General features: G+C 40.0%; 2 protein-coding genes across 2 annotated transcripts; one reads left to right on the top strand and one right to left on the bottom strand.

Annotated features, from left to right (window-relative positions):
- The first annotated feature begins 1,350 nt into the window (after positions 1–1,350).
- Positions 1,351–9,708, top strand: gucy2g (guanylate cyclase 2g). The gene is made up of 22 exons (XM_027026225.2): positions 1,351–1,716; positions 1,832–2,180; positions 2,655–2,779; positions 3,417–3,596; positions 3,676–3,820; positions 3,953–4,088; positions 4,183–4,286; positions 4,414–4,580; positions 4,665–4,805; positions 4,934–5,017; positions 5,106–5,210; positions 5,323–5,394; positions 5,553–5,721; positions 6,056–6,211; positions 6,599–6,776; positions 7,669–7,809; positions 7,922–8,114; positions 8,466–8,640; positions 8,732–8,830; positions 8,977–9,068; positions 9,157–9,264; positions 9,583–9,708. Exons 1-22 carry the CDS (start codon positions 1,351–1,353, stop codon positions 9,706–9,708), a joined length of 3,411 nt encoding a protein of 1,136 aa, XP_026882026.2.
- Positions 9,709–10,135: 427 nt separating this feature from the next.
- Positions 10,136–12,375, bottom strand: tectb (tectorin beta). Its single transcript, XM_027026234.2, has 10 exons — positions 12,309–12,375; positions 11,983–12,173; positions 11,567–11,718; positions 11,404–11,476; positions 11,119–11,222; positions 10,944–11,027; positions 10,659–10,821; positions 10,495–10,573; positions 10,386–10,418; positions 10,136–10,200 (listed from the first exon to the last, which is right to left on the bottom strand). Exons 1-10 carry the CDS (start codon positions 12,373–12,375, stop codon positions 10,136–10,138), a joined length of 1,011 nt encoding a protein of 336 aa, XP_026882035.1.
- Positions 12,376–15,286: the final 2,911 nt, after the last annotated feature.

The following is a 15,286-nucleotide window of genomic DNA, read 5'->3' as shown; positions in this document are numbered from 1 at the left end:
CACGAAAACCAGTACTCTCACACTTAAGAAGATGCACCGACAGCGTTTTCACTTTATTATTTTCACACAAGTGTTTGTTGACTCAGCACACGGTTCACAGCTTTGCAGAGGAAACCTGCCATCAGTCGGAAGATGCTAACAAGAGATCGGCCCCTGAGCCAGCTGCTGTCATTAACGCGTTTCACCTGCAAGCAAGCGTGTCAGGGCGTGACCATGTCAGCACACCAGGTTCTCCACTCCTTCTCCACCACATTATTATGGCAGCTCCCCCACATGGCGGTGTCTCTGCTGAACTTTGATATTTGACTGTAATGGAGACAGAGGAAACAGATAAGCTGCACCTTTGGACGGTTCGTAATCTGGCTCTGATAAAAGGTGGCATGGAAAAAAGTGTAGAAGAAAGCAAGACCCATATTCCTGATATTGCCACAGGATGGACATCCGGCTGCCGCTGCCTCTAACGGGTCAAAGGTGAAAGAATATACAACCTTTAACAAATCTAGTCTTAATGTTTGCATTGAAAATCTACTAAACATGCTCTTCATTATCATCTTACCCGTTATGTGTCAAAAGAAAAGACCATATTGTGATGCAGAGGAAAAATCCTCCCCAGTGCTTTAAAAGAGCTTTCACAGTTGTTCTGGTTTTCTAATCTAATGGTTTTCTAATAAAATTATGAAAAGAATGTAATCACGCACATCAGCAAAATGCTAAGACATGCTGAAAGCGTCTGACATTTAAATAATTAAATACTGAAATAAATAAATCGTATAAAAAGGAAAAGAATAAGTCATCACTACTTAGGATTGCAGAGGGGCATTCTATGTTAGGGAGTTCGGTTTGAGTTGCAGCTGTGCCACGTGGAGTCCAATGCCAGGGTTGTCAGTGGACACAGTTAAGTGTATTTTGACTTCATTAGTGGGGTCTCTCACTTATCCGTTTGTAACCAGGCACGTTTGTCGCTCAGTAATGTCAAAGACTTGCCGTTTGTCTTCTTGCCAATTGTAATGCTTGATGTTGTTACATGATTATTTTTAAAAAATAGCAGACTTCATTAATGCAAGCACTGACAGTATTTATAAAAAATCACAATGTGATCTTTTGCAAAACACCCAAAATGATCTTTGGCTTGCTTTGGCCATTTGGATTATGACATGACATTTGCATCAAATCAAATGCTGAATATGATAAAAGTTTGTAATTTACAGGTCATGCAAGTGCTAACAGCAAGAAGCTTGATTAAAATTAATTTCCCAGAGGAAGAAGGAGACAGTGCTACGTCATCCACACAGCCGTTTAAATCTCCCTGGATATTTCACAGACGATCTAATTGGGCTTAGCGCAGATAAGATGACAGGAGCATCAGACTCCGGAGAAGCCAAGCATAGCAGATGGTGGCTGCTCCTATATTTTTCACTTTCTACACTCACCACCTCTGTGGCTTGTAGCCAAACAAACCAAAACAAGCTGCTGGTAGGGTTACAGGCCCCCCGAAATGCCTCCTATCCATTCAGTGCTCTGAAACTGGCCTCTGCCCTCCAGATCGCAATCGACAAAATCAACTCCAATCCATCTTTCCTCGAAAATTATACTCTTGACTTTGTGTACGTGGACACTGACTGCAATGCAAAAGTTTCGCTCGGAGCGTTCATCGACCAAATGTGGCGAGAGAATATATCGGCGCTCTTTGGTCCACCGTGTCCCGAAGAGGCAGAGGTAAGTTCCAATATGCATGATTTCAAAGATATGAAGATGCTTGATACTTGGCACTTTTTACATGTTAAACGCCTACACATAATGAACTGTGTCGTGTTCTCTTCACGTGCGCTAGGTCACTGGTCTCATTGCCTCTACCTGGAACATCCCAATGTTTGCCTTTGTTGGACAGACATCCAAAATGGATAATGCTCTTGTTTACGATACCTACGTCAAAGTAGTGCCTCCACTTAAGAGAGTAGGAGAAATTTTGCTTAAGGTATTGGAGTTCTTTGGGTGGAAGCATGTTGGTATAATTGGGGGAGGTGCCGATTCTAACACATGGGACAAATTGGATGCTCTCTGGAAATCTGTGGAACAGCAACTCCAAGCCAAGGTCACTCTGACGGCCACCATCAAGTTTGATCCCAGCGACCCTCATCTCATGCAGAAGAACATGCAACACATCTCCAAAGTTGCAAGAGGTACGTCCATTAAGCCAAGAGTGTGTCCTTTACCCAGTAAGGGCTTTATCTGCCACTAGACACAGTACTGGAGCATAGCGGGATTTGTTCTTTAGTGGGTGGAATGTCATCAGGCATCACTATATACAGCCCACCCCTGTGCCCTCATAATGGGCTTTTATACTGATGAATGGCGCAAGATTAACATTCTGGAGGTGAGTCCGAAATTTTCTGCAGCCATTATAAATGCCCTATAAGACAGCTTTGTGCCAGTGTGTAGTCTTCATATCAAAGGCTAATATGACCACAGTTTTTAGATCATTGTTATGCCCACAGTATTTACACAGTATTTACACATATAACAAGGCTAATATATTTGACACTACATTTGGGGTAGGGTGGATATGCAGGTCTGTGTCTTGTTTTTGGGAGGTCCTTATGCACCTCCACACACAGTTCCACAGTCCTGCTCTGCTCACACCCCCCCCCCCCCAGTGGTTGTGCTGTTGAGTAGTGCCGAGGACTCCGTTAAGCTGATTCTGGAGGCCGAGAGACAAGGTCTGATGAATGGAGAGTATGTTTTCCTTCTCATACAACAGTTTGAGGTCAGTGGCAATGTGGTGAGTAACCCATGAGGAAGCCCTAAAGAGGTAAATCTCTATTTATGCACCTATTAAACATACGCACGTTGCTTGTTGTTCTTCTTGCGCACTTAATCGTCTTTGAAGGAGGAATTAAAATGGAGATTTACCTTTTTGAGAGTCACCTTTAATCACCTTAAAAATCAAACACTCAAACAGTATACCCTAGTACTTAATTTTGTCCTTGAAACACTAAACAAGGAAATAGAGGAAATAGTGTTTACATCCATCATTTGATCATTCTGATACTACTATCCTTTTCTGGTTCAAGGTTTAAAGCCACAGTTAGATATTTCAAAAGGAGAAATCATTAGCTCTGTATTTTGTAAATAATATACCAAATAGATTGTACACAAGTTCAGTTTTAAATGCCAATGAATGCCAAAACCTGTGACCGATGGCATAAAGTTAAATGTCTAAACAGTTTGTACATCCTATTTTTCTTTGTAAATAATAATAGTATTGATGAAACTGAAATTGAAAAAAGAAAAATCCAACTTTAAGAAATGTAACAAATTAGTACTGTGACTTTAAAGCAAAAGGATTATATATTGTTAGCTTTTTGAAGATATAATTGACTCAGGATCGCTTATTTCATTTTGCTTTCTTCAATTAGGATAGCCTATGGAGATATGCCATGAAAGACAACTACAAAGCTGCACTAAAGGCTTTTGAAATGGTGTTTGTCATTGCTGAGAAGGCTTATGATGGCTATGACTACTGCGACTTTTATGAACGTGTCTACGAGAGGTTGAAAGGGCCCCCTTTTCATAGCAACCTTACATCAGAAAAGGAGGTGAGACCTGCACGCTTCGATGGACAATAATGCGCTCCACGGACGGACAGTGTTCATGTGTCTTTAACTGATGGCACAGGTAAGCCCGTACTCTAGTTATCTGCATGATGCAGTCCTGCTCTACGCCATGGGTCTGAAGGAGGTTCTCAAAGAAGGCAGGGATCTCCATAATGGACGAGAACTTCTCCAGAAGCTCAGAGACAAAAACAGCATCAAGTTCAACGGTAAGTTGTGCTGCACATCTGAGCTCAGAAAACTCAGAAACACATCACGATATATATTTTTTCTGTCTTTTGATATTTAAATGATGAAGACTGATATACTGAGGAAATAACTCAGTTAAATGTCCTCTGCAGGGGCCTCCGGTTTAGTTCATTTCGATGAATATGGAGACAGGAACACAGACTACTCTGTATATGACTTGCAAAAAAGTGAAGACATTGTGAAATTTGTCCCCATTTTAAATTTTGACAGTCATACCAAATTGATCAAGTAAGGCAATCCATGCTTTTAATATTGATGATTCAACAGTCAAAGTGTAAGTTTTTTGTGTACTTTGCATGCCTCTTTATGCTTTTTTTTTTAGAACAACACCAAAGTTTTCAAGTGTGATTTGGCCAACAGGGAAATTGCCAACAGATAACCCAAAGTGTGGTTTTGACAATGAACGCTGTGAATGGCTAAACAATGGTAAACTAAATTCGAAATAAGAGGACTGTATTATCCCACTGAAATTTTGATACTAATTTCTGTATTAGCAGTGCAACATTGGTGAGACTCCAAGTGATTGTGGGATGTCCTATTTCTGCTGACTCAGAAATCTATCTGGTTGTCTTGCTGGTGACCATGCCACTGCTGGGAGTGGCTGCACTGGTCTTCATCACACTCCTCACCCTGCAGAAGGTCCGGCTGCAGACCAGACTAGACGACTCATACTGGTGGCTCATCAACTACAGTGATATCACCATCATCTCAGAGCCCAAGGTTGGACAGCCAGCATACGCACCCACTCAAAGACACGCACACACAGTAAAGACATAATTTACATATTTAAATGATATTTTACAGGGAGTGCAGGCATTGTCAATAAATACAACTCCGAGTAAAAGTGGAAGCGGAGGCTCTCAAACAATTTTGTCAAATAACAGCTATGCTCTAAAGGACAAAAACGAAAGAGAGAATATCTACACAACAGTTGGTCTGTACCAGGTACAAACGACCACAAAGTCTGCCTTACTATCACAGGTTAATGAAAACACAGATTTCCATTTTCACACTGAAATACTGATTAAATCCCTATATCCTAAGCAAACCTTCTCAATTTGATCACGACTAAGGGAAATCATGTAGGTATCAAATACCCGGAGAATCAACTTCTGCGTGACCTCAATAAACCGTCCATCCTTGCTGAGTTCACTATGGTAAAAGAAGTTAAATACCTAAATAAAATGTTATGGTCTGGTAGTATCTAACACACGGCTAAAAAAAAAAATGTTTATATACTTTCAGATGAAGGAGCTGAAACACGAGAACCTTGTGCAGTTTTTCGGGGTGTGTAACGAACCCCCAAATGTCTGCATTGTCATGCAGTACTGCAAGAAAGGGAGCTTAAAGGTAGAGTTCACTTTAACCTGGCTGTGACATGCACCTACAGTAGCATAATAAATCCTAAACAATTAGACATATAGCAAACATAACTTGGGCTGTATGTTTGCTCTTTTCTCAGGATGTTCTCAGGAACAGTGAAGTTGAGTTAGACTGGATGTTTAAACTGGCCTTTGCTTATGACATTGTCAATGTGAGTAAGAACTGAGGACACACGTATTGTCTGTTTCAGCATCATCCACACAGTTTGTGCAAGCTATTCATATTGTATTCCTGGAGTACAGTGAAGCCATATTACATGATATCACATACCCACCCCTACTGTGCTTTGCTGCCCTGCGCTCTCTGCAGGGTATGGAGTACATACACAGAAGCAGTCTGAAGTCTCACGGTAATCTGAAGCCAACCACCTGCCTAGTGGACAGCCGGCTGCAGGTCAAACTCTCGGGATTTGGCCTCTGGGAGTTCAAACATGGCATCAAACACAAACTGATTGCACTTGAAAATCCCAAATATGAAGGTCTGTGTTTTCTAGAAATTTGTTTCTGGACAAAGGAACCAATACATTTTTATCATAGACATTTGAGCTTAGATGTTTTTCTGTCATTAAAGTTGCTGTAATCTATTTTGAAGTTCTTGGAGCAAACAGCCCAGGGCATTGACAGACTTTCTTCTTCAGGGAATTTTAGTTGCAGCTATCAGGGATGTAAGGACAGTTTAGGCAAAGTGGCATTTTAACATTAATGTAAGTGCTTTAACGACACTTACTTTAAAAGTGCTAATTACAGTAAAAGGGGGGCTCGGTTGATAAGGGTGCATTCAAGGGTGCATTTAAAGTTCATCTCCAATTGCAGAGATGTACTGGACGGCTCCAGAGCTTTTGAGGGAGGTGCACCTGCCCCTCAACGGTTCTCAAAAAGGCGACGTATTCAGCTTTGCCATCATCATGCGGGAGCTGATCTACAGCACAGAGGTGGGCCCCTACCATGACATACAGCTGGAGCCCAAAGGTAATGGCAGCTCCCTGTCTGAGTGCCTATGCAGTCACATTGCAATCCTATTGACAAGTGCAGTTTTATTTAGGCTAAAACTCAGTGTCATGGCAAAATTGTAGTATTCCTCCAAAATGAGCACCATGGTGTATTCTTTTCCATCACCAGTCATTTGCACATGCATAGCCCTTCATCATTTTCACTCAAGTCACATTCAGAACACAGAAATAGATCATAGACAGTGTAAGTATGTAGAAATATGTAAATAAGTAGAAAATATATGTACTGATTATTATTCTACATGAGCCACATTGTAAAGGTCTTCAGAGAAAAGCCTTATTGGATGTGCCCTGGATTCGGACAAATGCCTGTGCGGTTCATTGTTGCACTGTATACGATATGCAGAAATCATCAGGCAGCTGAGGACTCCTCTAGCAGGTGAGCCCCTGAGACCTACTCTGTCTGCTCAGACGTGTGATGATGGACTGATCGCCCTGCTGAACGCGTGCTGGAGTGAGAACCCTGACCAGAGGCCCCCCTTCACATCCATCCGGAGAGGCCTACGAGACATCAGCCCAGAGAGGTGCACCTCACACACACAGATCTCACATCCACCTCTCCTCCATCACGCTCTGACAATGGGTGACAAAATATATATATATATATAAAATTTATTATATATATTTGTATTTATACAATTTGGTAGTTGCTTTTATCAAGGATTATCTCTTATATATATATATATATATATATAAACAAGTTTATATGTGAAAAAGTAGATGTTTAAATCATAACATTCATTCCATGGGGTTCTAAAGTTCCAAGACACAAGACAAGAGAAAAACATCAAAGACATGCTTGTCGAGAGTGAAATAAATGATTATTTGCTCTAGATGTGCAACATGAACATTTATTAACACAGCCACTAAAATAACTAAAAGAATAAAATAAAATAACTAAAAGAATTGGCTACTGTATTACTATGAGAGTAATCAGCCTTACATCGGAGAAACCAAGAGAAGTATCACTGATCGGTTTGTTGAACACCTTCAGAATTAGGAAATAAGCATTTGTCGTTTCCAGTGGCAAGGCATGTTAATACTAATGGACACTAACGAACTGATGCATTAATGACTAATTCATTAATATCTGTTTGCATTGCCAGTTGGTGCTGTGGCAGCAATTAAATTTGGAAACTGGAAGAAAAATAACTTTTCTACACTCTTTTATATATATATATATATATATATATATATATATATATATATATATATATATATATATATACATATATATATATATATATATATATATATACATATACATACATATATATATATATAAAAGAGTGTAGAAAAGTTATTTTTCTTCCAGTTTCCAAATTTTATATATATATATATATATATATATATATATATATATATATAAAATGTTTCTAGTTTTTTTTTTCTAATCCTCTTTTTGCCAATTTTCAGCCATGCAAACATCTTAGACAACATGGTAAACAAGCTTGAGAAATACGCCAATCACCTGGAGGAAGTAGTGGAGGAGAGGACCAATCAGCTCACTGTAGAAAAGAGCAGAGCTGATAAGCTTCTCTCCAGCATGCTGCCCAGGTAACAGACACAAGAATAGGAGAAAATTGCTTGTCGGAGTTATTAAGGTTTATATTCCAGTTTTACTCTAACGCATTACTACAGTTATGTCTAAACCTTTGATTCCTCCCAGATACATAGCAGAGCAGCTAATGGCGGGGAAGTGTGTGGAGCCCCGGAGTTACGACATTGTGACCATCTTCTTCTCGGACATTGTGGGCTTCACCACCATGTGTTCAGTCAGCTCAGCCCTGGAGGTTGTCACACTGCTCAACGACCTCTACAGCCTGTTTGATGAGATCATCAAACTCTATGATGTATATAAGGTATGCGAAGCAACATCTGCATGACTTCTTAGGGTTTGTTCATACATACATACATAACATTAATGGATAATTCAGTCAATAATATATAAAGTTTTCTGTAAGCAGTGTGGTGCAGTATACTGCATGTGAAGGTAAACACAAGGGCAGTGGTGGCTCAGTGGTTAAGGTACTGAACTTGTAATTGGAAGGTTGCTGCTTCAAACTGCCACTGTTGGGTCCCTGAGCAAGGCCCTTAACCCTCAATTTCTCAAGTTGTACTTGGTCTAAGTTGCTTTGGAAAAAAGTGTCAGCTAAATGCCATAAGTGTAAAAAGCCATGTCAGGGTAATCTGGTAACTGCCTTTCATGTAAGGTGGAAACTATAGGAGACGCATATATGGTGGCAAGTGGGTTGCCTCTAAGCAATGGCAGCAGGCATGCAGAGGACATCGCAACCATGGCCATCCACTTCCTAAGCGCTATTAAAAGGTTCCGAATCAGACACATGCCCAGCGAGAGGCTGGCTCTGAGGATTGGAATCAACTCTGGTAAACCCGACTAAAACCTTCATATTGAGCCCGTCGAGCGTCTGTTCTTTTTTTTGGGCGCCCCGCTGAGCCTGTGCACTGTCACCAACAGGTCCAGTGGTGGCTGGTGTGGTGGGGACTACCATGCCCCGGTACTGTTTGTTTGGGGATACAGTGAACACCGCATCCAGGATGGAGAGCAGTAGTTTGCGTAAGATCCTCATTCGAATGTTTAGCTTAAATTTTTATCAGCTTTATTTTGGCTGGACAAACATTTTGTGTACTTATTGATATGTATTGAAATAAAGAACATCTGAGCTATTTTGGTTTTAATGATGGAGTCTGATTGGCTTGCAGCACTGAGGATTCACATCTCTCAGAGCACTGCTGACATTCTCCTGAAGATTGGTTCTTTTGAAATGGAGGAAAGGGGAGACATTGAGCTGAAGGTTTGCTCTGCATGAACGGAGGTGTCATTTGAATGGTCGTTTCTTTCACATGTGGGACAATTTTGATCTTGGATTATGTCTTCACAAGGGAAAAGGGGTGCAGAAGACTTTCTGGTTGTACAATAGAGTAGGTTTGAAGTTTCTTCCCATCAAGCAGCACTATGAAGAAGGAACACATTCAGAACTCGCAGGACAGGTAAAATATATGTCCTGTAGGTGTTGGATTTGTTCTGCCATCTTTAATTGTTATTATACTTTGTCAACAAAGAGAAGCTTATGTTTAAAACAGGACAGGTTGATTGCAGTTTAATTCAGCAAATTCATGGTGTGGCATTATTTCAGAAAGAGAAAACCCTGCATAAAACTGCATGTATGAATTTGGACTATTGCTTAAACAAGGCAACTGCAGTGACCATAAATGGCTCAACTGAAATTTAGTCAGCCAAAAATTTGTTTCTGAGGGAATCTCTACTAACAATTTCTGACACATTCTTATTTTCTAATATTTCAGTAGGAGGTAAATACACCAAATACCTCAAATGAGCCAGAAAGCAAAAAGAGTGGAAGGACCCAGAAGAACCCACCATGGATAAAACACAAGAGCTTCACACACTGGCAGTCCCTGACATCTAGAGACTAACTTTGAGAGAAACCTCTAGTTTTTATAACCTTGGATTATAACTACTATCAGTTTGTACAGTAATTCAAATATCTAGGATGCCACATGCCTCAGACCATACTGTCTTTATCTAGGATGCCGCATACCTCAGACCATACGGACAAGTTTCCCTTGTCTAATGAAACAAGTGTACAAGGGCACTAAATAAAGAAAGCATGGCAAGATGTAAGCACGTTTGTAGGAGGAATGCATATTACACTCCCTGAGATCCTTGTATGGCTGGTTTGTGTGTTTGTGTGTGTGTGTGTGTGTGTGTGTGTGTGTGTGTGTGTGTGTGTGTGTGTGTGTGTGTGTGTGTGTGTGTGTGTGTGCGTGTGTGTGTGTGCAGTCAGATTCACTGTGTTTTAAGGATTTTGGATAGTTCATACCCACCCATATCAAGCATCTTTTACAAACTTGTATAACCTAAAACTGCATTCAACAGAATAATACACAGCATACATAGAAATGTTCCTGGAAACAGAAAGAGAAAAAAAGCACAGACATGAGAAACACTAATATGATGCAGGACAGGTTTTTAGTTACTATGATATTTGGATCTATTCATATAGTACATATATATAGTATGTCTTTTTAAAAATATCATGTAAAGAATATTAAGATAATATTTTTTTAAAAAACATAATTTTAAGGTTTACCTGCCAGATGTGTATAACTGGAAGAATGTTGAGCTGTAAATGAAAAGATTTAAAGATCAGATGGTCAACTTAAAATGCCCTGTGCATATACAGTGAGAACAACTTTTACCTTTAAGTTGAAATTCCATTGTCAAGATGCCTCCATTTGAATCTTCAGCAAATTTGGTACTCTTTGTAGAACATGGAGTCTTTAGTGAAATGTAAACATGTGTTAGTGTTTGAAAGTAGTCCTTCTAAGGTCATGAATGATTACTTATGCCATGTTATTCTTACCGGCTGACAAAATAGCTTTTCACCATCACACACTTGAACCTCACAGTGGAGCCAGACTGTGGATACCTTCTCTAATCGTTGAAATCGGAAGGAATTAAACTTGAACATGGAGCGGCTGTCTTTGGCATTCTCAAAGATGGTCACTGTGTTATCTGACGAGCAACTGTGCAACACAGAATAGCTGCTTTAAATGACCCTAAACCTACATACAATACAGACAGGCTCATTCAGTTAAATCACAGCTATTAGGCAATTTCTGCATTCTTCGATGACCTGTCACCTTACCTGTTGACTATTAAACTCCACCTTTTCTTGTCTGTTGGATAAGGAGTAGGTGTTGCCCAGCAGTTTGTTATAACCACTTTAAACCTATCACAGCAGATGAAGACTTTGATCATGTGTAGTAATCAGCTAAGAGTGTAGTGTACTACATGTTACTGATAATAGGAGAGAAAGGTACCTGTTACTTAGTCCTTTAGCCTCAATGCCAATGAAGACCTCTGAGCCAATTTCAGATGTGTCAATCACATATGGAGCATCTTTCGCATACAGGAATTTCGAATTCTATAAACCATACAGAGAAATGCACATTTTCATTTGCAAACAGGACAAGTAAGATTTTACCTGATTGTCTGATGTATCTAACATTTTGAAGCAGCTTCTCACTTTAGCGTCTTTGCCATATAAAAGTAGGTTGACCGATTTCAGGTTTTTTTTTTTAACCATAGAAAATCGTAGTACTCACTGTGAACACGTTCATAGACAATTGAGACTTAAAAGAACCTAAACTTCCATTGTTGACATAAACTGTTGCCACTCTGAAAGAAGCAGAGGGTTTAGTAAAAAGGCTGCAAATCATCGGGCCAGAAATGCCTCCTACCGCCCTGCTGGGCATGTAATAGGGACACCTTTGGCTGAAGACAGCGTTGTTGACCAAGTATGCTGCTCTGTACATGCAGCTGAAGGTGTAGTTCACAGGCTGGTTCCGGACGGTGAGTGAGGAGTCGTTGGAGACTATGGAGTTGTAGAAAATGTACCTCGGGTCTTTGCCTCCAATATACTGGTCGGAATAACAACAAAAGAATGTGGCAGTACATCTGTAGTGCTTCACTACTGCTGTACATGACAAAATCACCAGTGCCTTTTTGTCTTTTTGAAGCCAGTTGACAGCATGCACCATGAGAGTTAATTCAAGATACGCACATTAACTGTGCAGATGTAGGCCTGCTCATAGTCAAATACGTCACTGAATAACGGAGAAGAAGAGTCACGCATTCAGTTGACACCTATCAAGCCACCGAACAACTACTTAAAAGATCCTTACCTCAGACAGAGTGCCACAGTATGAATGGTTCTTGGGTGTGAGGTCAGGAATTGTAAAGCGGAAGAAGCTGGGTGTGTTGACCCCTGAGTAGCAGATACCACCCAAAGACAACTGATTGATTTCCCACCCATATGGGCACTCAGGCACATTGGCAATGATGGCATTTGGGAAACAGGAAACCATAACATAATCTGAAAACAAACAAACAAACAAAAAAAAAGACTATTGTTTCCAATGTTTCCAGTGCAGATTCACAGCAGGGTAACGCTACTAAAGCCCATCTGGTGATGGGAAACGGAAAACAATGTGGAAGGTGTGATAGTTACCAGCTTTCTGTGGTGCACAAGCCCATGATAATGGGAGGAGAAGGATAAGAGCACCAACAGCAGCCATATTCTGCACTGCACACGTAGGGATGTTTCAACTCAGTTAACAGCTTTAGCATTTGAATGGGTAAATCTTTGGACTGAAATTGTAGTTTTTCTCTAAGACAGCTGTTTGAGGTCTACGTAAGCATATTAATATTTTAGCATTTTCATTTCATTTTACTCCGTAATGACAAAACCAAAAAAAATGACCAGTACAATACCAGTGCTGGATGGTGGAAGAAAGTCTTGCTTGGTAAGCTACCAGACCATCATGACCTCACTGCAGTGGTTGCTTCCTGGCGACTGAATGCGGGTTTCAGGTAGAGCTCACCGATCTCAGCAGAGGAGCTCGTTTATATTTATTCAGGCAGGCTCTAAGCCACCTCTCTCTTTCCTTGTCTGGTGAGGCCATTTGGTGATATCATTGTGAGCCACCACACAAAAGCTTTCTGTGCCTGCCAGACATTGACTTTTAAATTAACAGCCTCTCTGGGGAAGCCCATTTTCTCAGCGTTTAAAGAGTAGCATATCTGTTCCTTCATATCCCCTTTTTTTTCTCAATAAAAGTAATGCATAATGGTTTCAGTCCTGGTTGCTGAATATCATTTGTTGAAATCTTTGCTCATTTCTAAACGGTAAGGTCCAGCATGCGCGCCGAGGTCTAAAAGAATGATAAAGAACAATAAAGAATAATGGTCTGTTCTGAGGGTCTGTGAAGAAGGGGTTTGTACCTTTTGAACTAATGCTGTGCTGCATAATGGGCTTCAGTTAAACAGAGAAAAAGGTGCATTCACTGTAGTTATCTAATGTATCACACCTGCTCTAGTGTTGTGTGATGGAATTTTAGGGTGCAGAGTCATCAAGGTCATTCTTATTCAGGTCTAGAGACAAAGGATGTGGGTAATTACTGAAGGCATTGCAAGGGCTCAATAAGTAATCTGATGTGTCTTAAATACAGTATGAAGATCGGCTTATTTGTTCCAAGATTGTTTAAAGTGAAGCTTTGTCCTGCTATCTAGCAAAGATCTGTGAGTTTTAATTATTTTGGATGTCCAGTAAACTAGATATCAAAGTCATTTGCAATCTTTCTCTTAGACCCACAAAACAAAACAAAAAAGACTCTGCCTTTTTCACACATTAAGACAGCATTAAGACATGCATTGACAGCACACTGAGATGCAGGTGCTGATTACACAAGACTGGAGTGAAGGACTAGAAGAGACAAGAGTCTGACCTAACGGAAAGATTGAGTTTCAACCTCAAATGAGTGCTGGAACTGTGGGAGAAGCACGGTTTCTCTTCAGAATGTGTGTGCCTTGTGCATTTAAGGACAGAGTGGTATGCTCACTTACCCTTTCATTACCTGCTTGAATGACATTAGGTAAAGCAGTTCAATTTAAAAGCACTTCAAGGAGAAGCATCGCAGTTAAAAACAAGAACATTTTGTTGTCTTTTACTTTTCGTGTGAATGTAAAAGCTTGAATCCTAGAAATGTAGTTTATTTCTATATAGAAACATACTAACGAACTACTTCCCACCAAAACGTAAAGTATATTATTACACACCACTGAAATATTAGTGAATGTGACGTACCTGTGAATGTTACTTGCCTGTTAAGATTATGTTAAGACACACATTTTCCAGTCATTCCAATTTTCTAAAAATTACAGGAAACTGATTTTCAATTTGTTAAAGAGGTACACCAATGTACCTCTTTATGTGTCATATTACTGAAAAATGTGTTTAAAGAGAGTAGTTATGCATTGCTATTTACTGAAAACATGTTCATAAAAAGCAAAGTTACTGAGGGGTAATAAGGATGAACTATTACACAGGAAGTGGAGGATAGTGGGCTAGAAAACTAGGTGATAATAATAATAGACCAAAGGATTGAAAACATGTCAGGGAAATGTGAAAATGTTACGATATACCTTCCACCACTCGGCTTTGCTAGACAAAGCCATATGGTGCTCCAGAATTGCCTACTTACACTCCATGCTGCTAAGGTAATGTGATCATTTTGTGCAAACAGCACACACACACAGATATCCTCCAAGATACCATTAAGTAAAGCAGGGAACGCTCTTACAAGCATTACCATGACAATGGAGAGAACTACTGGGATGCATCAGAATGCAATGCCTGAGAGAAAACTACAGCAGATACAAAAGAAGTCTAAGTTCTAGAGCTTGGGGACAGCTAACATCACAGCACACATCAGGAATTGAGAGCTTTCTGTGGCGTTCATGATACAATGTGGTTTCATTCATAAAGTCTACCAGTCTCCAAATTCTGCCTGTCCTGTCCAGAAATATTAACTTGTAACAGAACAGTCGACATGGGAGACAGAAGAGGCACATCATGGAATGTTTGTTGGTGTGACTAGTCTTCATTCAAAGCAGCCTGTATCTGACAAAATGAAATAATTGTTACCTGAATATTTGTAAAAAATCTTTTAAAAAAATGTTGGAAGAAGGTGCTAAAAATTCCAAGTGGATGAAGAGGAAATATTATAAACAGTAACAATACTCATGTCCCCTCTGTGTCAGCAGATGTGTCCATGCCAAGAGAACTGCTAAGCCCCTCTGATTTATGTATCACGATCACGCTGTACTCTTTTATGTCTATATGTGCATTTCCCATGGAATCCGACCTAGCGCTGAACAAATAAGAAAAATATAACCCAGAAACAAGCACTCTCCTCCGAGTGCTTTAAATATCAGCTGTTGTGTGATGTGATGAAATTGACTGAAATGTGGGTACAATTTCATTCCTTTGAGAACTTGAAGTATTTGAAAAGAGTGCTCTAATAAAGTCAAGAACGTGCAGGATTCGTGACCTCTGGTTAGTATCTTCTGACCGTGTTAAACTAATTTCTGCACACAGTTTAGTAAATTGTACACACAAAATATATTTATTTCACAGCATCTCAAGGG

This window comes from Electrophorus electricus, chromosome 14, assembly GCF_013358815.1.
Source record: "Electrophorus electricus isolate fEleEle1 chromosome 14, fEleEle1.pri, whole genome shotgun sequence".
In the NCBI taxonomy this organism is placed as follows: Eukaryota; Metazoa; Chordata; class Actinopteri; order Gymnotiformes; family Gymnotidae; genus Electrophorus; species Electrophorus electricus.
Note: the sequence above shows the minus strand (reverse complement) of the source record. Positions and strands in the feature narration are given on the sequence as shown.